The sequence below is a fragment of the Orbicella faveolata genome, unplaced genomic scaffold (genome assembly GCF_042242905.1).
Source record: "Orbicella faveolata isolate gen_17 unplaced genomic scaffold, um_ofav_v1 contig_34, whole genome shotgun sequence".
Lineage (NCBI taxonomy): Eukaryota > Metazoa > Cnidaria > Anthozoa > Scleractinia > Merulinidae > Orbicella > Orbicella faveolata.
This window is the reverse complement of record NW_028301563.1, coordinates 31640415-31665039: the sequence shown is the minus strand read 5'-3', so window position 1 is coordinate 31665039 and position 24625 is coordinate 31640415. Positions and strand designations below refer to the sequence as shown.

The window sequence follows — 24625 nt, the reverse complement described above, 5'->3', positions numbered from 1 at the left end:
CTTCTCGAGTTGCGAACGCAAAAAATAAATCTTGCTAATTTAAAGTGCAAAATGTAAATTTTTGTGCTCAGGTTAGGCTGGATATTCTGTCGCCGCTAGAGTCCCATCATTTTCCCGAGTAGCGGCTGGTGATCAAAGCGTATGTTGTGGAAAGTAGATGAGTTAATCGTGACTAATTGAAAATATGTCTGTCGCACTTGACCAGGTACTTCTGTCACTACTATCTGTATCGTTTCAGCTGGAAGATTTCGTTGCATTTTTAAGCTGTCGTCGCAAGCGTGAAAAGTAACGTTTGAAATGGAAGAGTGCATCAACATTGAATTTGCCGAAATTCGGAATCGGTAGATAACAGACTTCTTATCTCGTTAACAATGATTCTTGAACGAGGAAAACAGTACAGTAACAATTATATTTCAGGAGGCAAATATATTTTTCAGTGAGCTGCATGCGATATAAATCAGCAGAAATTAGATAAATAAATGACTTGCTGCTTCAATATTTCTGCATAAAAGCCGAAGACAAAGGGGAAAAAATCATTCGACACCCATTTTGAATCACACAGAAATCATAATATTTACATTTAAGCCCAAGTAAATGTAATTTAAGGGAAATCATGAATGGTAGTGAGTAATATAAATCCATTCACACAAGTTAGTTTACATTCCATGTAGTGTGTAAGGCTGAAATGTTTTCAAACGTGGGCATGGTGCTTGCAACATCATTTTCGACAAAACTTTGAATGAGAAAAAAAAATGTTTTATAAAGATTTTCAAGGTTCAAGCAGGTTTTCAGAGAAGGTGGAGTACAAGGTGGTTTACCACAGGCTAATGCCATCAAGAAACGCCATCAGAAATAAATGCTGGCAAAGTGAAATTATGCAAATTTCGAAATCGGCAACATGTCAAATTTTCACCACCAGTCGACACGACGCCAATTGTCGCGAGAAAGATTGAATTACATTTTACACGGCTACAAAAAAGTCGAAAATGCATTCTTTTTACTCTTCTTATAGGCAGTTGTAGTCATCTTCCAACATTACAGAGAAGAAAGGGTTTACAGCAAAAGCTTTCACTTCGTTATTCATTAAAACTGGAAGGTATTTTTGGCGCAGTCTGTTGTTGTAATCACTCATGGATGGCACCTCGGATGTGTAGCAAACAAAGTTGCTCTCCTCTGAATGTCATGTACTATTTATTAATAAAGCAAAAATATATCACTAATATGATCTGAGTTCTTTTAATCCCAATGCAGGACTGATATTTGAAAACATAAAGCAGAGCAAAGCATTGTTTATCTCGTGGTCTCAAATAGCTAGCCGTTGCTAATAAAATTATTTAATATACATATTGTGTTTACACCGAACAAAGCGTGTTTTACAGTACCCACGATAAAAACCTGTGGCAACCATACGCTGGAATTTGCTGCCAGAGTTATGAATGTTCACTGTGACAATACTGTGGTGTACTTGCCTGGCAAATTGAAGAATTATTTTTCTTGTTGCTCACACAACTCGTAGAGCAAGATCAAGAGCAAAGGACTGCATAAGAAAAATATTTGGCACTACTACGTGACAGCCCAAATAACAGTGCAGCTGCGAGGGACATTACATAAGAATGGCAAGAAAACTTAACCCATTGGAAACGTTAAAACCAGTAAGATCTTTGTTGAAGGTCAGGAAAGTTCTGATTTTCTAGCTTCCAAATAAAATTGAATCTTTCAGATATATACTTACAACGATTTGATCCGCCCAAATTTGATACAAAACATGCACTGAAAATTATGTTGTTTTGATTGTTGTGCTTTAAACTGGTGCAGTGTAAAGCGTTTCTTTTTCAGCATTTCTCTCTCAGTGGTCTTGGAAATTAACTTTTTTAGTAACTGCTGTTTTGTTAAAATATTTATGAAGCAGAATTGACAGTATGAAATCTATAATTGTCATATCGCAAATTCTGCGATATGCCTGTTTGAGGCAGGCGATGTACCTTCTGGCGATGTGTTGGTCACAATATCCACCAAATTTTTCAGGAAAAAAAGGTAAGGATCAAAATTCAGTATTTTGCACTTTAAAAAAAATAGCTTATTTTTGGTTTCCACAAGGAGTGATAATATTTCCAGGGGGTGTGCGACAAAAAATGGAATTTTGGGAGGGGAGGGGAGGTCCATTTCGTGAGCCAATTTTGGAAAATCCAGAGGGCAGGGGGGTCATAGGAAAAATCCCTTCCTTGGGGGGTATGGATATTTTCTGGAACTACACAATGTATATTTAACTTTCATTTTACTTTCTTTGGGCTATTACATCAGATCACCTCTCTCAGTTAGATAGCTAATGCTTGCCTGTCTTAGAGCGAGATAACTATAATTAAATATTTGTTATGATGGAGCATTTAATTCAGAGGAAATTTCAATCTGTATGCATGGTGTGTGGAAGATATGGAACTGTCAGTCAGGGTCTATTTCTGAGTACCTGTGACTTTTAATTATCAAGTCATTAATCACTCTTTTGTTTGATAATCTATTCTAGGTTGAGGAGATTGTAGACTCTGAAATTTCCTCACCATCAAGAAAAGTAAAAGCAATGTCAAAGCAGTCCCATAATGGTGAACATTTCCCTGAATGTGGAAGTAAAATTGAGCTGAATGAACCTGAGGTAATGATCAACACCACTTCACCTGCGGATGATGTCACAAAGTATGTTCATCAGTTCCTGGAGTATGTTAGAGGTGAACATGTTGAAAGTGATATCGCTAAAGAAGAATCTGTTACCAGTTTGGATGTGTGGGATTTTGCTGGACAGCACCTGTACTATGCCTCTCACCCACTCTTCTTATCATCACGTGTACTGTATATTTTAGTGCACAATCTCAACAAGCCATTACTTGTGCAAGCTCAGCCGTGTGTTAGACAAGGTACTTGTGACATTCCTCTGAAAAACCCAAACAGAGAAACAAATCTGGAGAATTTGCTATCCTGGCTTGCTACAATTCACAGTATTTCACGAGTGAAAGGAGAACCAGATATTGATGCTGAAAGTAGGCTGCCCTATATGCGACCTCCGGTACTCATTGTAGGCACACATGCTGACAAACAATCTCCTCAAGACATTGCAGAGATGAAATCAGAAATACAGAAGAGGATTTCTGGTACGGAATATGGGAAACATGTGGTCCCACCATTGTTCAGCATTGATAACACAAGCTCACTGATCTGGAATAGGATAAAGAAAGTTATCAGGAAGGGTGGAAAGAAACAAAAACATCAAACAGGTATTAAAGTACTAATGTCTTGCTGTGTAAAACTGTTTAATTATTTAATATATAGATATAGCCAAGCCTAAGAGCGGAACTCCTGATTACAATAAGTAAACCTGGCTTGAGCCTGCGATCCAATTGAAGACCAGCACGGGGGCAGCAGTTAACTAATGACCTCAAGAAATGCAATTCTTGGGTTCTTACCAGTATGGTGCTTGGCTAAGGGTAGAAATGAATATCCACAGAGATCAGAGCAGACTCTCTTTCTGGCTTGCCACTGTTGCTTGCTCTCATAAATTTACTACTTGCTCATGACACCAGATTTGAACCTATTTACAAGGTACCTACATGCACACTGTAAGGATATCTCAGTTATATGTAAACACAGGATCAGTATCAAAATGTGTGTTGTTTATTTTTAGAGCAAGAGGGGAAGACAGATGACATTCAAGAACTGCGGAACAAAATCATGGAGGTGTTGAGACAGGAGCCATATATGGGGGAGGAGATACCAGTCAGGTAAATAATAAATACTTATAGTCTTTTTTTTTTTTGAGTATTTTTAAATCAGCAAGGTATTGTTGCACTGACATTGGAGGCGAAGAAATAGGCCAATTTCAATCTATAATTAAAATTTTAACTTAGCTCTGAGGCTTTGGGGAATAAAACAAAAGAAAATTAATTCATCCCTTATCTGCAATGCAATTTCTATTTGGTGGACAAATATAATTGTCACAGCTTAGTTAATTTGCTGGATGCCCAGCCTTAATGAAACCTCTGTTTGTGACAACATTTTGATGGCTTTCGTAAACTAGCAAATCAAATTTTAAGAACTGTCGTGTGCACAGGTAGGGATACACATGTGTGTTGTTTGAATACAAATGTGTGATCTTGACAAATCTGCTTTTATAGTTCTTGCACTCTCATTTTAGTTGCAATTTGAAATGAAAGCCATCAGAACATTAATATTATATGGCAAGGATTTGAAGTAGTTATCCTCCGTTAATCAAAACTTGTTCATTTGTGGATACTATAGCGATCTTCAAGGTAAATAGTACAAATAATGGCTTGTCATGTAATGTGATTCATTTTCTCTGATCTCTTTTAGATGGCTTCTGTTTGAAAAGGTGATTGAAGCCTTGATTGCCAAACAGATTTTTCACATAAATCTGGTGCAACTCCAAAGCTATGCCAAAAAGTACTGCTTTATAGAAGATGAAGATGAGTTTGCTGGCATGATCAGTTTCTACCATGGCCTTGGTATGATTATCAAGCATCGCAGTACAGTTGTTCTGAAGGCTCAGTGGCTGATTGAACTATTGAAGCAGCTGATAACTATTCCACACTTCGATGAAATGGTAGGTAAAATAATTTCAATGTTAGAAATTTCAGTGTTTAACCTTTACCTGATCTTTTCCTCAAGAGGTTGTTGTCACTTTTTTAATATTTGTATAGCTGAAAAACATTAAGTTACAATATGTACACTACGGTATATACACAAACATGTATTTGTTCATCTTTCTATTAATTTGGCCCCTGTAGAAAATGATATCATTCTACATGATGCAGTGCCTATTAGATACTTGTAAATTAATTGATTAACTACCAAGTTAGGAAAACTAAATATCAAATATAAATATTTTCAAATTGTATAGGGGTGAACAGGTTCAAATTTTTGGGCTAACTAGGGATAGTTTGATGCTATAGTGTTGAAATTTTTTTGCCATCTTGTCAACACCAGGACACCTTATTTCAGAGGAAGAGATACAAAGCTGTATTTTCCAACTGTGCTTGTTAATTTTCTGTGTTTTGATTTGAATTTTGCTTAGCGTGGAATCATGCATTTGTTTGAGCTTGTTTGAGCTTAAATTACGGATTTTTTTGAGCTGGAGTCCTGCTTTGTTGGCCATAACAATGCATTACAAAAGGAGTATTGGTTATGAATAACAAAGGCTAATGCTTTTGCAAAAACTCGTTTTAATGTCTTGGGGGTGTGTTAAGAATGCAGGTGCCATGTTGGCTTAAATGCAACATGTTTGAGTGGAGGTGATTTAAATATTTTGTCACATTACTTTGTATTGTTATATCTACGTTGGGACCACTCAGTGAACTTATCATATGCTAGGAATGTCAGTACTACATGAAGAAACATCTCTCAGTATATGTTTAAAATGAACGTATGTTCCAGAATCTCGGTTTTAATAAGTAACTGTTACATGTAGTTTTGACATAAAAGCATTCCCTATTTGAGAGACTGATAAGTGTACTTACAGTTTTTGCCATTGTCAATATAGTCTTTAGCCTCATGTGTGGCTAAAGTAGCCAGGTAGCATTATGCATGTACTTATAATTGTCATTATGATGATTTTTCTTAGGATCCTGTACATGCCAAGTACTGGGATGAACTGAGGAAAAACGGCATCCTCTGCATGGAACACGTCGATCATGTCTTTTCCAAGTTTATTCAACAAGGTGTTATCAAAGATGACATCTTGAACATGATGGAGCAGTTTGGTTTGATTGCCAAGTTCTCACCCTCCCCAAGTGATGTAAAATACTTTGTACCAGCTCAACTTGAACCATCACCTGATGACTTTTGTCAAATAGAGCCATCCCACACTGATCCTTGTCCTTTGTATCTCCACTTTGTGCATGGCTTTGTCCCTCATGGTCTGTTCTCACAGCTGGTGTCGCAAACCATTCGTTGGTGTTGTAAGAAGACTTGGCCCATGGAGCATCCCATGCTGTACCAAAATGGAGCTTGTTTCTTTATTGGGAAGCAAGTCCATAATTTCATTCTCATTTGCAGGAAGAGTTTCATTAAGATCATCTTAAGGCAAAGAACACAAAGTCATCAGGTGTCAGCAGACAAGTCGGAAGAACTACCTACACTAGTTCGGGAGTTTGTGGAGAGAACTTTGCAAACCTTGTCACAGGAGCTGCCATACCTGAGCGGACTGCAGTATGAGTTGTGTGTAGCCTGCCCATACTGTCATCAAGGGAGAGATGGGGCTGGTCAAGAGTGTTCAAACCATGGAAGAGTGTCATGTGTCGATGAGGAGTGCTTCCACCTCCTTAAAATGAAAGAGGATCAACCACTGATCTGTACTAGGAAGCCCTGGGATGAAGAACACCCTGTCCGTGGCCTGGAGAAATGGTTGTTGAAAAAAACTAACCAGGTATGTGATTTATGTAATCTATATATTTAATGAAAATCTACTTAATGAGAAGAGATCTGTGTTTCACCTGTGTTTGGGGGGTGGGGATGGGGGGCTGTTGGTGTTGGAATTCCTTTAAAGCACCATACAGGCGAGCTGTGTCTGAAAGGAGGTAGTGATTTCAGAAGTTCAAGAATAAAATGGCTTAAATCATCACAGGATCCTGTGAGATCTTGAAGGATTTGTTAGGATGATAACTAGGAATGGTGTTTTAGTTAAGATGCTGGAGAATGAGAAGAGATCCTGTGAAAACTCATTTAGGATCCTACACAAGATACTGTGGAAATTCTACCAGTGTAGTCCAAAGGGTTTGGGTAACCTTTCCTTTGTCTACTGTAGTATGTCAAAGGGGCACCAGCAACTCCTGAGGTACGAATTGTTGTATGGAGGGAATCCGAAAGTATAAGCTTTTCTGAGAAAAATGTTTAGTGGCTGAGGCATTGGACCTCCTTGAGTTCTGCTCCTTTCTCAAGTAATTCTTTCTACTCCATCCTCCCCCAGAGCATTTATTTTGCCTGCCGGTCTTTACTGCAATGCTATAGATGTGAAAGGAAGGTGCAGTGGCCTCATGGTTAATGTGCTTGTCTCTGGATTGAGCAGTCCGGGTTTGAACCCTGGCCAGGGACATTGTGTTGTGTACTTGGGTAAGACTTTACTCTCACAGTGCCTCTCTCTACCCAGGTGTATAAATGGGTACCGGTGAACTTAATGCTGGGGGTAACCCTGCGATGGACTAGCATCCCATCCAGGGGGGAGTAGAAATACTCCTAGTCGCTTCATGCTACAGAAACCGGGATAAGCTCCAGCCTGATGGGCCACTTGACTCATATACAGACTTAACCTACCTACCTTACCTATATATGTGAAAAGTGAACTAATCAACAGGACACGAGCACAGGACAAAGTAAAAATCTGAGTCAGATTTTTTCTTTTTTCTTTGTCCCACACTGGTGTCATGTTGATTAGATCACTTTTCACATTTCATTGCGGAGGTTAAATTATACCTCTGGAGAAATGATTTGATTAAGGTCAGTTACTTATAAAAATTGCAAAAGATTAAAATTGACTGTTTCATGTTGAAGATAATCATTAAGATGCTACAGAGAGTTATTTGCTAATTGGTTGTAAACCTTTTGTGTCTTTTATTGTAAAAAGTCCTCATCAGGCTAAAAGTCCCATACTGGTAGAGTTCATCTAATTTCCTGTAGCATTAAGCAGTAGGTGTATTTGTACCTCCCCTTGGAGGATGCTAGTCCAGTGCAGGGTTACCCACAGCCTAAAATTTGCTATACTCAGTATAGTACACATTCATACACTGGGGTGGAGAGAGAGACTGTGAGAGCAAAGTGTGTTTCCCATGAACACAACACAGTGACCCTGCCAAGTCTCAAACCCGGACTGCTTGATCTGGAGGCCAGCTTTAATTGTAGGTGTGGTTCTCTTGTAGGATTTGAGTCCTTCTGCCAGAGTTCCCACTACACAAGATGCACCTGCAAAAGACAATCAAGGGAAATCTGATACAGCATTGAGTGTTACTCTGTTGGCCAGTGAGTGGGATTCATCTAAAGGAGGCTTGTCAACCGTAAACAGACAGCTTGCCACAGAATTGGCCCAAGATGAGCAAGTAAACGTCACCCTCTTAGTCCCACAATTTTCCTGTTCTGAAGAAGGGAAGAGGACTGCTGAAAGCCACAAAGTGTCCATTAGAGAAGCAGAGAGACGTCCAGGCTATGATGACCCCCTTGACTGGCTGAGTTTCCCACCAAGAGACCTTGCTATTGACATCATAGTGGGTCATGGAGGGAAGCTTGGTAAACAAGCCCAGGTCATTAGAGAGTCGCACGGTTGTAAGTGGGTGCAAGTAGTGCATACTGCTCCTGAAGAACTTGGAATGTACAAAGACTATCCAAAGGCCATTTCCAAAGGTGAAGAGAAGAACAGAACCGAAGTAGACTTGTGTAAATTGGCAGATACAGTTGTCACAATTGGACCCAAGTTGAAGAAAGCATACTCATCTTATCTGCGCTCTTGTGAGAAACACCAAGATATCATTCAGCTGACTCCTGGCACGTTCAGTGAATTTTCAGACATCAGACAAGCAACAAAAGAGGGTGCCAACTTTAAGGTGTTGACCTTTGGCCGTGGTGATCCTGAAGACTTCAGTCTTAAAGGATACGACATTTCTGCTAAAGCAATAGTTGAACTGAAAGACAGTTCTAAGACTTATATTCTGGTGTTTGTTGGGGCACCTGAGGGGAAACTGGATGAAGTTGCCAAAAACTTGCTGCAAAGTGGAATCTCTAAAAATCAGTTGATTGTCCGAACATTTATACAAAGCAAGGAAAAATTGAAAGAGTTGTTTTGTGAAGTTGACCTTGCCATCATGCCGTCCAGGACAGAGGGATTTGGATTAACTGCATTGGAAGCCTTGTCTGCTGGTCTTCCCATTCTTGTGAGTGGAAACTCGGGATTTGGAGATACACTGCGCACTCTACCACTAGGCAAGCCATTTGTGGTGGAGTCTGCTGATCCTAAAGAGTGGGCCAAGGCAATTGAAGCAATAAGTCTGAAAGACAGATCAAAGCGACTGCAAGAGATTAAAGCACTGCGGACATCTTATGAAGAGAAGTTCAGCTGGAAGGAACAGTGTGAAGCCCTTGTTGAGAAGATGAGGAGTTTGGTTAATGGTAAGGCTTTGATTTAAATAAATTTACATTAGTAAGATTCACCGGATTTGTTTTGTGGTGTTGTTTTCTCCTGTTCATATCTGTTTCACGAGATATCCACAGAATGATGCAGTAATTGTCTGTAGCCCTTTTATCAAGTTTTATAGAACAATGTTTACTTTAAGTGGATCCAGGTATGGTTCAAAGTCAGGGTGTGAGGGTGATGGGGATCCTAGTAAAGATATAATGCCTTTTTTCTCTACAAAAAGGGGCCCCTGTGAAAAGCTTAATTAGTTTTTTAGTTCTTTACCAAGTGTTTTGACAAGAGAAATTGTACTTTCCAGTCTGGTGGGTCCAGACATATTCCAAAACTGGGTTGGGGCATGTTGGGAGGTCAAAGTGAAGTTGCCTTGTCTTCCTATTAAAGGGGAGCATGCAGAGAAGCTGGTGGGGTGTGGGGACAGATGGATTAATTTGATTAATTCTTTTTCATAGCTTCAGAAAAACCTGTAAGACATGAAGCATATTTCACAAGTCAGTGTAGAGACTTAGCAGAGTCTGCAGCAAGACAGATCACAATTGAATCTCCACTACCCCCAGGTAAACATGTAGCAACAACACTAGGATGTAGCAATATTTTCCGGAATAACAGTGTGAACATGGAACGAAACAGGGGGAGGCATTACTCCCAGAAATGAGCTATATGGGGGTGTGGGAGTCAAAGGGCTTGATTTTTGAGCTTTTTTGGTCTGAAAGTTTTTCAGATTTTGCCTTGTTGCTCTAGATACCGTAAATTTTTTACTCAGAATTGGTAATTGATTTGTATACTTCTTTTACATAGAGAACTTGAAAGCGTATTTCCAGGACCATATCATAAATATCTTTCCATGGGGCTGTGCATATGAGACTACACACTGTCATTTTTGGTTTCAAATAGGATTTGAAGTAACAAATGGCACGTTCCATCCAGGCCAAAGGTTTGAGTGAGTACCCCTTGTGCAATAACCTTAATTTACATATTTTTTCTTTTAGATCTGCTTGGGCAAATGTTCATGAATCTTCAGCAAATGCAATGCGATGTAAGCAAGGTCAACAGTAATACTGATCTATCAGCAGAGTTGGAGAAGATTGCATCAGACAAAGGCTTTGTGATTTCTGACAATGAAGGGTCAGGGAACTGCATGTTTCATGTGCTGTCTGAACAACTGAACCTTGTGAAAGGAATTGAGATCTCACATGGAGAATTAAGACAATCCATAGTGCAGTACCTCAGAAAGAACCCAAAACTGGTAAGTTTAGTGTTTTATTTTGTTGTTTCGGATTGAAATATCTTTAAACAATAATTTGTGGCTTGGGAAAAATAATGCTCCAAGTGATCAGACTCCAGCATTTGTGTCAGCATTTGAATTGGACTTGCAGTCCGATAAGATGGCAGAAAACTGGACATTGCCATGAACCTGTAGGGATTAGTTGCCTTAAAATAATTTGTTGTGAAAAAAGATCTCAATACTTGGTTCTCCATTATACATAATTTTAACTTTAGGGAGGGACATTTCTGCCATCACACGTATATGTGTGTACTGACCTCGTTAAAAGTTAGCCTTTTTATTCTCCCTTCTTACAGCCTGATGGAACAGATTTGTTTAACTTCATCAATGGATATCAGTCATGGGCTGATTATCTTACAAACATGGAGCAAGATGGCACATGGGGCGATCACGTGATTCTGTATGCAACTGCAAACCACTATAAAACCTACATTGACGTGATCAGCAGTCAGTCAAATCACCGTGACCTTACTATCAGGCCTGATGGTCATGTGATCAGCACCGACCCACTTGTGTTAGGCCATGTTCATGAAGTCCACTACGTCAGCCTGCAACCCAAACAAGGTGAGACTTTGGACAACACACTGAGTTATATGACAGTTTATTAGTGATGTATATGATTGCAGCCCATACAAGGTAAAACGTACTATCTCAGACTGTTGACATGTCTGTTTGTCATGTATATAATTTTCTATATTTCTCCTGGGTATGTAAACTGTCCCTCTTTTTCAGACATTTATAATATTATTTTTTTCATGATTGTAAACAAATTTGTATCTCTCCTAGGAATGCAAATTACTTGGTTTATTCAAGAGAATATAATTAATTAATTTAACAAATCAAACCATAAGTCATGTAAAATACTAATTTATGATTAGTGTTTTATATGACTGTGTACATATCTGTTTGTCATGTATATCATTTTCTTGTTTTTTCAAGAGAAATTATCTTTAATTAATTTAACAAATAAAGCCAAAGGCTTGTAAAACACTAATTTATGATTTTGATTGAACACACTTGAAATAGTAGAACATGGTTTTCTGATTGCTACATGGCTTTTCAGCTGATCAGATCATGCAACTAAGGTCAAGAAAAAATATTGATAGAATACTGTTTATATTATAACAGGGACTGTGACAAAATTGTGAGTAGATTGAAATAAGTTTGGAAGATGTAGACCTTTTATCCTCCACTGTGTTGCATAATATTATGAATCATCAGGTTTTTCTTATTTTCTATAATTCTCACCAAACTGCTTAAGGGAGGTTACTTGCACTCTCATCATCGTAGAATGATTTAATGCCTGCCTTCATGTGGACCTGAACAACAATTCAAGAGCTGCTACTAGTATCTGATTATTCAGTTTTGTTTTTAATCTCTTTGCAGGTTTGCAGAGCAAGTCTGATTAGAATCAAATTTTGACAATAAAGCAACTTGTGACTTAGCTTCAAACTTCAATTTAGAAAGCATCAAGGAATTGCAAGATAGTAGAACTACAAAGATTGGTAGTAAATAGATTTCATAGTAATAAGCCAAAGGAAAGATTGTTCAATGAATTGCTGGTGAACATGAGTGTTCTGTTTAGTGGCAACATCACAAGGTAACACAAGAACTTCATACATGCAAGCATTGGTGCTAACAAAATGTAAGTTGTTTTATGATTATGTTTATTTTATGACGTGCAAGACCTCAACAAACATGGAACAGTGAGTAGGGTAGCAGTGTGCACTTGTTGACAAAATGGCGGCTGCTTCTTTGTGTTTTTGAGGCGTCTGTGAAGAGGATTTAGATACATTTTAGAACAACTTGTAGATTTATACTACAGTAAAATAATTAGATTGTTTGCTCTCGAATACTATGCGTGATAGTTCACTTGGACTGTGCCCTTGTCAACTATCATGCAATAGAAATCTTCAGCCCATAATCTACCGGTAATTGTTTCATAGAAACACAAGTGAAAGATTAGGAGAGTACTTTTTTCAGCTCTTTCAATCTTTCACGAGTTTTCTATAGCTCAATAGAAACATAGATAAATTTTTTTCTATTTCCTGTTGAAAACTCAGCAATAAAAAGAAAGGATAGTCCCTGGTTTATTTTGTTAATCTAAATGTAAATTCTCTTTTCTTGTGCCACTGTTTTGGTGTGAGGCCTGGGCAGGAGTGAGACTCCCACATGAAAAAGACAGGGATGCTCGTCAGAAATTTTGAAAAGAATCCCTAAGAGGTACAGGTCTACACACATACTGTTTTGTGCCAGGCCTGGCTTCAAATTGTCTTCTGTATTTTCACAACCTTTTTCATTTCTTCCAGTGTTACAGGATTTCTAGTTACAAGCAGCATTTCCAGCTCATCCAGTTCACCAATATCATCAGGCAGTGTAGTCAACTGGTTATCACTCAACAACAGTACCCAGAGTTTATTGAGATGCTTTATGTGTGATGATAAAACTGTCAGCGTGATTTTACCCACATCCAATACTATGGGCTCATTCAATTTATCAGTCTCCACTGGTTATTATTTAAGTCCAGTCTCCAGTAAGCCATTCTCACATTCAGCCTTTCCGGCTCCTTCAGTTCACCAATCTCGTCAGGCAATTTAGTCAACTGGTTATAACTCAAGTCCAGTCTCCAGTCTCCAGTCTCCATTCTCAAATCCAGCCATTCCAGCCCCTTCAGTTCACCAATCTCATCAGGCAGTGTAGTCAACTGGTTACTACTCAAGTCCGGTATTCAGGACTATTTGAGATTTACTGAGATGTTTTATGTGTGATGATAAAACTGTCAGCTTCTTTTTACTCACATCATGTAACACTAGTTACCAGCTCCTTCAGTTCACCGATCTCATCAGGCAACATAGTCAACTGGTTACTACTCAAGTACCGCCCCGTCAGTTCCTTGAAAGTAGAACAGACAACTGGTTGTTACTCACACTAAGCACGGTCAGGTTACTCAACTCAGCAATGGCTTGAGGAAATTCTGTCAACTGGTTCACCTCTCATGTCAGCCTTAAGAAATTTTTCAGCTTGTTAATACTTGTTGGTAATTCTTCCAGATATTAATTATCTGGCAAGTCAAGTTCCTCCAATTCAGTCAGGTCAGACACAGCTTCAGTAACTTTTGACAACCCTCGGCTACTAAGATTTAAAACGCCATCTCCGATAGCAATTGTAACTTCAGTTCACTAATCTCATCAGGCAATGTAGTCAACTGGATATCACCCCACAACAGTACCCAGAGTTTATTGAGATGTTTTATGTGTGATGATAAAACTGTCAGCTCATTGTTACTCACATCCAGCCATGCCAGCTCCTTCAGTTCACCAATCTCATCAGCCAATGAAGTCAACTGGTTATTACTCAAGTCCAGTCTCCAGTCTCCATTCTTACATCCAGCCATTCCAGCTCCTTCAGTTCACCAACATCATCAGGCAACATAGTCAACTGGTTACTACTCAAGTACAGTCCCCTCAGTTCCTGGAAGGTAGAACAGACAACTGGTTGTTACTCACACTAAGCACTGTCAGGTTACTCAACTCAGCAATGGCTTGAGGAAGTTCTCTTAACTGGCTCTCGTCTAATCTCAGCGTTTTCAGATTTTTCAGCTTGTTAATACTTGTTGGTAATTCTTCCAGATAATTATCTGACAAGTCAATTTCCTCCAATTCAGTCAGGTCAGTAACAGCTTCAGGAACAGTTACTATTGACAACCCTCTGCTACCAAGATCTTGATTTGTTCTGATACACATGTAGAAATGCACAAACTTAATTCCAGAGTAAGAAATTCTACATGATCATTTGGTCAACAGCTGATGCTGGTTTGTTTTTCTGTCGAGTGAGAAATGCAGCTTTTAGTGGGCGCTCTCTTACCTGACTCGTCCCCATTCGTCTTCATACAACTTCCCACAGTGTGTGGCACAGTGCGAGATGGAACCGTAAGGTGAGATGGGTACCCCTTGCTCCCCCTTGCACTTTTCCCCTTGTGCCGTGCCACGTGTTGTATGAAGAAGACTGGTGTCGAGTCAGCTCGCTTACAGGGTTGTTTCCCTGGTGCAGCATTTACATGAAAATCTTTTGAGTTTTTGCCATGTTTTATCTGATGATTCTGGATTTACTGTCCTCATTGTCCCAAAATTAATTAAAGATCAAATGATAACCTTAATTCACAACGAGATTTTGTCCTTCGAAGAAATTTGGGATATTAAGTAAGACAATAATATGGTTGGAAGAATGAAAATATTTTCTTATTAGCTTTAATGTCATATTTTTCCCGTGCACTTCTGTTGCATTACTCACACAGCAAAATTATGTTTTCATTTCAGCAAATAAATGTTGGAAGTCGGTGCAGTGACCTGGATAAATTCAAGAGCTCCAGCTAGCCTCCAGTCCCTCTCAGAAGTCTCTGCATTGGTTTTCATCTTCAGGAAAGAGATAGCCTGTGATCAGGCTCACCTTTGAGTCACACGCGTGAGCGGCGAAGTGGGAGTCAGCGAGCGAGGAGGTGCAGAAAGGAAGTCAGCCTGCCTTAATCTCTGATCTCTGTTGTTCCTGGGGTCTCTCTGTCGTCCTCCCAAGAGTGAGAGTGGGGGACCGTGGGAACGAGGTTAAACTTTGCTGCTTGCACGTGTGTTCCTCAAACGTGAGCCTGTTCGCAGGCTAGGAAAGAGAATTCGTTGTTTCATTCAAATTTCTTTTTGAGGGATCAGTTGTTTTTTACCCCCATGACTTTCCTAAAAATTTTTCCTTTGAATCGTAAATAATAAGAAAGAATACTCAATATTAGATTTAGAATAGCAAATAATAAACGGATACTCATTCTGAGATTTAGATTAGAAGATTGTACATAAAGATATTTACTTAAACAAATAAACTTGCTCAAAATGCAACCCTATCTACGAGGGTCTCAATGGGGTTAACCGTCAGCCGTGAAACAGCCCAAACTTTAACCGAAAACCGTCAAAAAACTGCAATTTTTGCTGTAAACCGTCCGAAAAAGAGGCAGTTCAATGTTAACCGTCAAATGGTTTCAAGGTATTTCAAATCTCACTATTTTATTGGCTCATCACGGACTTCTGAGTCTCAAAGAATCTTTAAACCTTTAAACTAGTTTCCATGTTCCCAAATAAGCTGACACTATAGTCTTTTTGTTTTTGAGGACCAAGCACATTGAAGCTTTCTAACAGCATTTGATCGATAGCCACAGAAAAGAAATTGATCTCGGCTCATTCATTATGTATTTTTATAAGTTGTATATTATTTAAGAAATGGAAAATATGTACCTTGTTTCTGTCGAGTTTTGCTATCAATCTACTAGTGTTCTATCACGAATGCCGTTCTCTGATTAGCTACTCTACTCACTATCTATTCTGTTGTAGACAGAGAGTAGCGTAGCAGTATCAGTTGTTAACAAAATGACGACCGCTTCTTTGCGTTATCTAAGTATCTGGAGAGCTGATTTAGATGAAGTTTTGAACGACTAGTAGATTTATAGTAGATTAATCGCTCTCGATTTCTGTCATAGTTGACTCGGGCTGCGCCGTCGACGGTGAGAATTATCTAATTGTTAAATACAAACACGAGTGGAAGTTTGGGAGAACGAGGAATGCGATGGAAACACGAGCCGACAGGCGGCTGTTTCCACAGGTTTCACGAGTTCTCTCAAACTATCACGAGTGTTTCTATAACACGATGGAAACACGCAGGACATGTTGTCTACTTCTTTTAGAAAATTCCGCGACGGCGAAAAAAAGAAAGCAACTCGGTTACTTTGATCATCAAAATGTAAATTCTCTTTTCTCTCGCCATCCGCTGGCGAGAGAAAAGAGAATTACCATTAATGACGTGATCATTACGTCAACAGCTCGTGCTAGTTCTGTGTTTTTATCGAGACACGATTTTTAACCAATCAGTGCGCGTAATTTCTATTGGCTATTTTCTAGAGGTCTTAGAGTATATTTGCAAATCAACTATCACCTGATAGAAATCGAGAGCGAATAATCTAATTGCTTTAGCATGTTTAGTAGAATTCTAACTTAAAGTAACGCAAATAATGGTTTCCAAATATTTTTCGGCGCATTATTGAACTTTACGCTTTAATGTAATCGCACGTATTGAATTGTCTTTGGTAATTTTGCAGTTGTTTACGCGCGCGAACCGGTTTTTCCATAATTTCAAGTTTTTTAAGTCAAGAATCCGTTTATGTCCTTTTAGTGTTCTCAGGAACTTGATTATCCATTTACATCTAAACTTTCTTCCAAAACTTCGGAAAAACGTCGCATTTCGTGGACGACCGACAGCTACTGCATTCTAATGGCTGATAGTATACGAGTAGCTCAGCCAATCAGACTGCAGCATTTGCATTAGTATACTAGTAGAATTCTACTAAAACACGATAGAAACAATCAGAAACATGTTTTCTATTTCTTTGAGAAGATTCTCCGACGGCAAAGTAAACAAAACAAGTCGTTTACTTTGATGATCAAAATGTAAATTCTCTTTGCTCGCGCCATCATTCATTGTCAACAGCTCATGCTGGTTCTCTGTTTTTATCGAGTCAGAAACACGATTTTTGACCAATCAGTGCGCCTATTTTCTATGGGCTTCTTTCTAGAGGTCTTAAAGTATATTGGCAAACTTTCACTTTATTCCTTCCGTGAAATTCCAAGACGACCTCTAAAACACCTTAGGTAATAGTTGAGAAGAACAAGAGTTAATATTAAGTTAAACCCAAAGAAGAAATTTCCTGTTAATAACCGTCAACCGTCAAAGCTACCCCCCCCCCCACTCCCCCCTTCCCATTTAGACCCTCGTCTACATGTATTAATCATTTGTTAGGTTGCAAATTAGGTATAATTTACTAGTACGGAGCTAAATATTTACCGAAATGTTGTGTTGACCAGAGTACTTTGGTACATAGTAAATAATAGGCCTCTCCGTTGCGCGAACATTGAAAACGAATTTATTTTTTTAGAGCAGCCTTTTGTAAGAGTAAAAAATCCCTCTCAGAGAAATACACTTTGCCATTGTTAGAATGTAAGAAATGAATTTTTGGAGATGCGCTTTATCTGTTTGTTATTTTATACTGATGGTTATTTTTTTGTAGGTATACGTTTTCTAAACTTTTATTCTGAATACCAAAGACTGCTTATTTTAAGAATCATCAATATTACAGCAAAGTGTATAATAACCGAGATATATTATTGTAAAAGATTGTATTTAAAGGGGGTATTAATTAAACCAGTTTCTTCTTCTCTGGGTTGTCAATGGTCAAGCGAGCCTTTCGTGGGTATATAGATTGCCCGAGATACTGGCACCACAAAGAATAGGGAGTAGATAACAAAGTGATCATTTGTTCTCCCCTCCCCAGGGACCGTACAGGAGGTGGGCCATGGTAGCTTTTGACCTCCCCAGTTGTTTCCGGGGCTCTTCATATAAGCCTGGTCAACAGAGCTGGGTCGGTTTTCGTAATCTCGCCTCGCTGCTCTTCTCTTTGTAAAAATTTCGAACCCTGGCCAGCCCGGCTTGTCGTATGAACACGTCGAAATTTTTACGACGAGAAGAATGGCGAGATCTCTGAAACCAAGCTAGCCCAGTTGACCGCGCTAATATGAAGAGGTCCCCTGATGGTTGACTCACTTATAGCAAGCAAGTTGGGTCCACAATAACGACCAACCGTGTTACATTGTTTATGGAAAGACCAGAGAGAGACTTTCAAATCATATATAATCTCAACAAATTAAGCAGAGTTGTTCCTTCTGTGTGGTGAACTATGGAGCAATAAATGTTTTTCAAAGTTGTTGAAGGACGGTGGTAACAGTTGAATGACACAAAGATCTAGGAACTGTCTGAACCCGACAACATGTTAAATGGAATGAGTCATTGGCAATTACTATCTTCCTAAAGCTTCTCCAAAATCCAGCAACCATTGCAGTTAGGAAGAGACCGTTTACTGTTGCTTCCTTTTCAGTAAACATAACCTGGAATGAATTCCCGTGATAGAGACCTGGGTTAGAGGCTGTTGCCCCCCCCCCCCCCCTTCGGGGGCGAAGGGGGGGCGAGAGGGCAGGGGGACTCCCTTATAACGGTGACGGGGGTGCTCGTTTTATCTTTTAGTGGTTAACGTACGTGTTGAAGAACGGTAATAGTTCGATTTAGCGCGTCTATTCCGTTAAGCGCCCCTTACGAATAAGCGCCCCCTTCGAATGTGTTTTTATTAATAAGCGCCTCTATTCCAATAAATCGTCTCCATTCTAATAAGCGTCTCTATTCTAATATTATAACATTTCAGCGCCGTCAGAGTACGTATCAACCGAGCCTCATCTTCCTTAACTGCTCAGGTACGTAATGCCGCATTACAAAAACAGTGATCTTCGTCTGAGTTTCTCAACTATTATTTCCATGCGACTGCATAATTCCATCAAACGTTACGGTATATTTACCGTATATTTGTCGCAGTTTCTGCTATCGTTCCTTTATTTTAATAAATACCGTATTAAAGTTTTGTTTTGAGCATTCGGTTGTTTCTCAACAAAGAAATAAGCGCCCTCCTCTAAAGTACCAAGTGTAAATAAGCGCCCCGGGCGCTAAATCGAATCATTACAGTACTGATCACCGCTTCAGTAATCAGCAGTAGTGTACATAGGAGCCGCACTGTCAGAATGTGACTTTATTTATCTTTTTTTTTTTTTTCAATTCTGATTTGAACTGAGCCACTTAAATAGGATGCAGATTCATGACTGCTTTCAAAGATCTTTGCAGGTAATCAATGGATTTTCTTTATCACTTTTTTTTGGGTTTTGTTGTGGATAAGTCACGGTGTAAGTTAATGTGTTCTTTTAGAATTGGTTCTTCTTGTATGTGAAAATGAAATGGGGCTTAACCTACAAAACGGGTTTTTTGGTACCTCATAGGGGTTCTTTTAAAAATTTCCAACGAGCACCCCGTCTCTTCATAATTAAAAAAAAATTATACAGCATAAACCCATCAGTAAAACTTGTAGTGTTATCAAAGGTGTCCTGTAAAACTTAGTAAAATAAATCTACATCAGTGAAAAATACATATAAAAATCACATTTAAAAATTTCCTGTAAACACTGCAAATAAAAAAGTTCGTTGACCTTTTTTGCGAAATCAAACTCTAGAATTCATATTTCTGACCTCTGATGGTAACCTATCTTAAATTGAAACACCTAAAAAAGAAAAACTTTTACGGCCAAACTCCAGTTTCATTTTCGGTAGTTCAACTGACGAATGTCTGTTCCTGGTGTTGAAGTTGTGATTTTTCCTCGTGAAAGGCGTACATACATTACCATGTAGGCAGTCAAAAACACAGAGACAAACTTTTCTATTTTTTCACATGCATTGGAGTCTTCCCGGTCGTGAACCTCTAAAGCATCGTTAGGAAGTCACATTCCCCTTGTCAGTTTATTGTGCTGTTAAAATGCTTAAAGAATAATGGCTGGCTGTTTGTAACAGTCGTTAGGTTGTCTGATAGCGATAAACAATGTACGAAAGAGACCGAATCACTCGATAATTCTTCGGAAAATTATCGGATCAACGAGCTCGGTCCGTAGCATACAAGACATTCTTCGGTTAAAAGGGTAGGAAAAAAGGCTCGATTTGCCGCCATGGAAACCATTCTGTAGGCACTAGTCTGCTGGCAGCCGGATTTTTTCTCTAAGGGTCACTAGGACGAGTGTTTAGTCATCGCGAACGCAAAAGGGCGGTATGGCGGTAGCCGAGTAGGGAAAAAGGCGGGACAAGGGCGGGACAAGGGCGATATGGCCGAGTAGGGAAGAAAGCGTGCCGCGCTCATGTCTCCTCCCATTCCCCTTTAGCCAAAACGTCTCGCCTTATAACCCCTCCTGAATTTAGTGTCTGTAGGAACATGATAAACGATCCACAACAAAAACAAACAGTCGGGTTATTTTGTCCTTTGAAATTTATGGCCAGCCAAAAATCTTCTGGGAGACCCGCCATCTCGGCCAAATCACATCTCTACAGCGCGGACGGAAGGGGCTGTGGGGGGGGGGGGGGGGGGGGGTTGTCAGCCTTCCCCCCACTTTTTCACAGTAATAAAATAAATGAGCAAAGGATAATATAATACCACTTGTGACGAATGTTACGCAGCTTGACTTTGCGTTGTTAACGGCAAACTCCGTGTTGGATGTATGTGGACGATATTTCGACAGCGTTTTGGCCATACAACCGTTACCTGCGAACCAGAGATTATCTCTTGTAGCGAATGTGCACGTACGTGCGTGTGAATGACGTCAGAGTTTTCCAAGGCCTCTGTTTTGCGCTGTTCCCTTAAAAAATAAGGATCAGTTTTTAACTGTCTCCTGACTGTGGACTGCGTTTTCGTTGAAGACCATGCTTGGTGTTTGTCGGAAACCGATGAAATGTGCGTTTTCACGATATAGAAAACGCATTAGTGAGGACAGGACCCGAGACTTAAAAACAAACATATCGTCCAACGAAACACAGAACTATTACAGGCCAATGTGCTCTGAGCGCATTGACTACAGCGTTTTCAGCACCAAAAAGTTGCTGCAATTGTGAATTTCTTGAATGATTGCACACTGTTTACACAGCGTTAGTTGAATCTCGCTGAAGGAAAATGATTGGATTCCTGGCTTATCACAAGGTGTCAGCAGTGGAGTAAATTTGTTGTGCCGAAAGTCGGATTGGATATTGAATTTAAAGGCTCGATGATAAAATCTTACACCTGTACAGTGAAAACATTGCTTTTAAAGTGCTGGAAGTTTGTGACTGTTGCATGCCTCGCTTGCTATTTTAAATGCATTATTCTGCCACTCAGAAGACTTAGGCCCCATTTATATGGTCTCGTGTATGTCCCCGAGACAACCCCCGCCACGAGGCAACTTTATCGAGCGTTTATATGTGAAAACGGTTTCCCTACAGGCCGTCAAACTTGACTGCAGCATTCATAACCCTTGATGAACAATCAAATGTGCAAATTTCCCTCTTTCTTTGAGTTTCCCTCGGTCATTCGATCACAGTGGGATTTGGCGAGTTAATTTTGACTTTTCTGATACAAATTTCTGCTTTTTTAACACTTAATCTAGGCATTTAGTGACACTCGCCACGCCCAGAGTTGTCCCGGTTAGGCGCGCCAGAATGTTTATGTGAAGAAAAGTTGTCTCGCCTGCCAGAGATACTCTATACCTGCCGAGGCGAGAGAACTCGCCCACCCGAATTGTCTCGGCCCCCACCTTACCTTCGCCCCCCCGAGACGGGTTTGCAATCGTCATGTAAAAGGCTGCTTGAATTTTAAGTGAAAACCAGGATTTCATCACAGGGAAGCACGCTCTGGTAAGTGCGTGGATTCTCTTATCTCCCCACCAAGGTTTTTCTTGTGAAGGGGACGAAGACAAGGTCAACGGGTTGAAGTCACAACCCAATGGTGCAACCATCTGAACTGAAGCAGATGTTAAGCACACGGGTAGCATGATCTTACCACTTATTCTAAGACCCTGGTTTGTGGTCCGGTCTGGGTGTTGAACCCACGACATTCCGCCACGCAGTTTGACGCTCTTACGAAGTGAGCTAACGATAAAACAAAAAATCAAAAAGCTTAAGATATCAAAAAACTACAAGGAGGTTGATGGGGTAACTGTGCAGACTCCTTGGTATCGACGATTGCTTATCGAAAAACGGGTAAGATCAAATTGTCTACAGAGCTTCTTTTGTACTCCCATTCATCAAAAAAGACAAGACGATATATATATTTTTTTGTTTATTTATTTATCCTCCAGCGGAAAAAGAAATGCAAAAAAGAATCTGAGTATCCTTTATTTTAATCTACAGCTAATCAATTTTAACCTTAATCTTTACTCTGCCAATATTATATATTTCCTTTCAAATTACAATCTATGTGTATTTCTTAGTGTCATTTTTTGATCAACTCATCACAAAAAAAATTTCATCTCAGTGGAAAAGCGTCTTAGAATATAAAGTTTTTTATTGAATTTTATGCCTTTTTATAATCCCTGCAACTGAAGCTTGTCACAATCAGCAAGAAAGCAAGCAAGCTGACTGAATTCATTCCAAATGCTTATCAATATATAATTGTCTTCGGCAAAATATACACTACCCGTGACATTTGTAAAAGTAGCAATACTTTTAAATAAATCAACTTGACACAATATTCCTTTCTCCTAAACTTTATGAAAATACTTTATCGATTGATCGGTTGATTAATTAAAGGGTTACTTCATTAATAATAATTCATAAATTGTGCAAATTGTTATAAATAATAAATTGGTATAAATTTAGCTTAATCTTTATTTTATTCAATATTTGGTTTTTTTTTATGCTTGTTTGTTTTTCCTTTTGTTTGGTTTGGTTTTTTGGAGTATCCATAAGCTGTAATGATGAGTTCTTTTTTGGGTGTGTCTTCATGCTTGCGTTTTCGACTCCTGCTGAGCTTCAATCCATCCTTTATAGGCCCCGTTTACAGGGAGGAAGGGTTACCCTAGCAGGAGGGTCAAAGACTGCCTGGGTTTAAAAGCAAAATTTCACAGGTAGGGTTACCCTACCACCCTGGACAACATAATGGCAAACAAAATGGCCGACAAGGGAATAGCTCTGCTTGGTAAGTCGATTCTCCTGTCTGGACTGCTGTTTACAAGTGTTACCGAATGCCGTTATGTTACGTATTATTGCCAGGCAACAACAACAAGTTGCAATGTCAAATGCAGCCCTGGTTCAGCCCAGTTGTTTGGCTTGAGCAGGGTAGGGAAGTTATCCCTAGAAGGGCGTTTACAAGGCAGCTAGGGTAGCCCTAGGGTTCAACAAGACTTACCTTCGACACTCTCGAAAATTGCCAACAATTTGAAAATGACACCATGTTATTCATTCGACTGAGAGTTAGTTGGTCTTCCGCTAACATTTTACACTGCGACCAGCCTCTGTCTCCTCTATCTCCTCTATCTCCTCTATCTCCTCTGTCTCCTCTGTCTCTTCTGTCTCTTTTGTCTCCTTTGTCTTTCGTAGTTTAGCTGATCATCTTACAGCACTGCTGTAGTCCGGAGATTACTCAGCATTACTGGGTCGGTGAGAGGTCTTGTGCTGAACGTGTCACAAGCAACTGTACAATGTCGTTTCGTCCGATTTCTTTTAGTTTCTCAGCAAATTGCCGCAGAGTAAGCTCTGGATATCTTGTTTGCAACTGAGTCATCAGCATCTTAGAGGGACTCCCGCCTTCAACACCGAGCTGATCTCGTAAAGAGTTGCGTACTTCGAGAGGAATTTTCTTAAACTTAGAAGCTAACCGTTCGTAGTCGCGTCTGAACCACAATCTTCCATTATCAATCTTTAAGCATATCTCGTCAAACACGTCCAAACGGCTGCTCTCTAGCTCCGCCAAGGTAATATCACCTGTGAGATGGAAAGATAATAATAACAACTTCGGACGCCTTTTTAAAAGAACTATTAGGAATCTGGTCAGAAGTTAACTTTGAACCTGAAATAACATCGAGAGATCACTTTCTGAATCAACAACTTTGGCGTAACTCCCTAATAAAGATAGCCAACAAGACAGTTTCTTTAAAAAAAATTGGTTTAAAAAGGGAATAACTCAGGTGAAACATCTTTTAGGACCGGAAAACACCTTTCTTTCGATAAATGATTTCAGCGGTAAGTATGAAATAGACCCTAGCCCTCTCAGCTTCTACGGATTAATATCGGCTGTAAAGTCTCTCCGGACTGATTCTAATCATGTTTCAAGATTTACAGAATACTAACTACGAATATGAGCCACTTACAACAAGAATTTTACAAGTCCAAAAAGCAACTACATCAGTATATAAAAAAACTGATTAGTAGAGTTTAACCCCAGAGTCAAGTCAAAAGAAGTGGCTAGAGGATTGTAGCCTACCAATAAATGACAACATAAATTGGACTGCTGCCTAGCTTTTGACTAAAAAATGCACCAAGAGCACTAAGCTGATAGAGTTTCAGTTTAAATTCTTGCATAGACGTGTACCAACCAATAACTTGTTATTTAGAATCGGTCTACAGGGTGATGAAAATTGCAGTTTTTGTCACACCTCTCCTAAGTCATTAATTCATCCTTTTTGGTCATGCCGCCAAACATTGGAACTTTTGGAATAAAGTTACTGAATGGCTGAAAAACTTAAATTTACATTC

The 24625-nt window shown here is 39.4% G+C and overlaps 1 protein-coding gene across 4 annotated transcripts in view; it reads left to right on the top strand.

The window, feature by feature from the left end:
• LOC149105773 (uncharacterized) overlaps positions 1–24625 on the top strand; it is a 58273-nt gene that overhangs the window by 3757 nt on the left and 29891 nt on the right. The window contains exons 4-14 of one of the 4 annotated variants that reach the window (XM_089271255.1): positions 2522–3263; positions 3671–3767; positions 4357–4606; positions 5624–6427; positions 7914–9153; positions 9628–9732; positions 10165–10421; positions 10757–11024; positions 11847–12105; positions 12770–14128; positions 14777–16628. In XM_089271255.1, coding sequence (XP_089127381.1) covers positions 2522–3263; positions 3671–3767; positions 4357–4606; positions 5624–6427; positions 7914–9153; positions 9628–9732; positions 10165–10421; positions 10757–11024; positions 11847–11869 — 3786 coding nt within the window. In that variant the 3' untranslated portion in view covers positions 11870–12105; positions 12770–14128; positions 14777–16628. The other 3 variants (XM_089271253.1, XM_089271254.1, XM_089271257.1) reach the window with 3 other exon arrangements.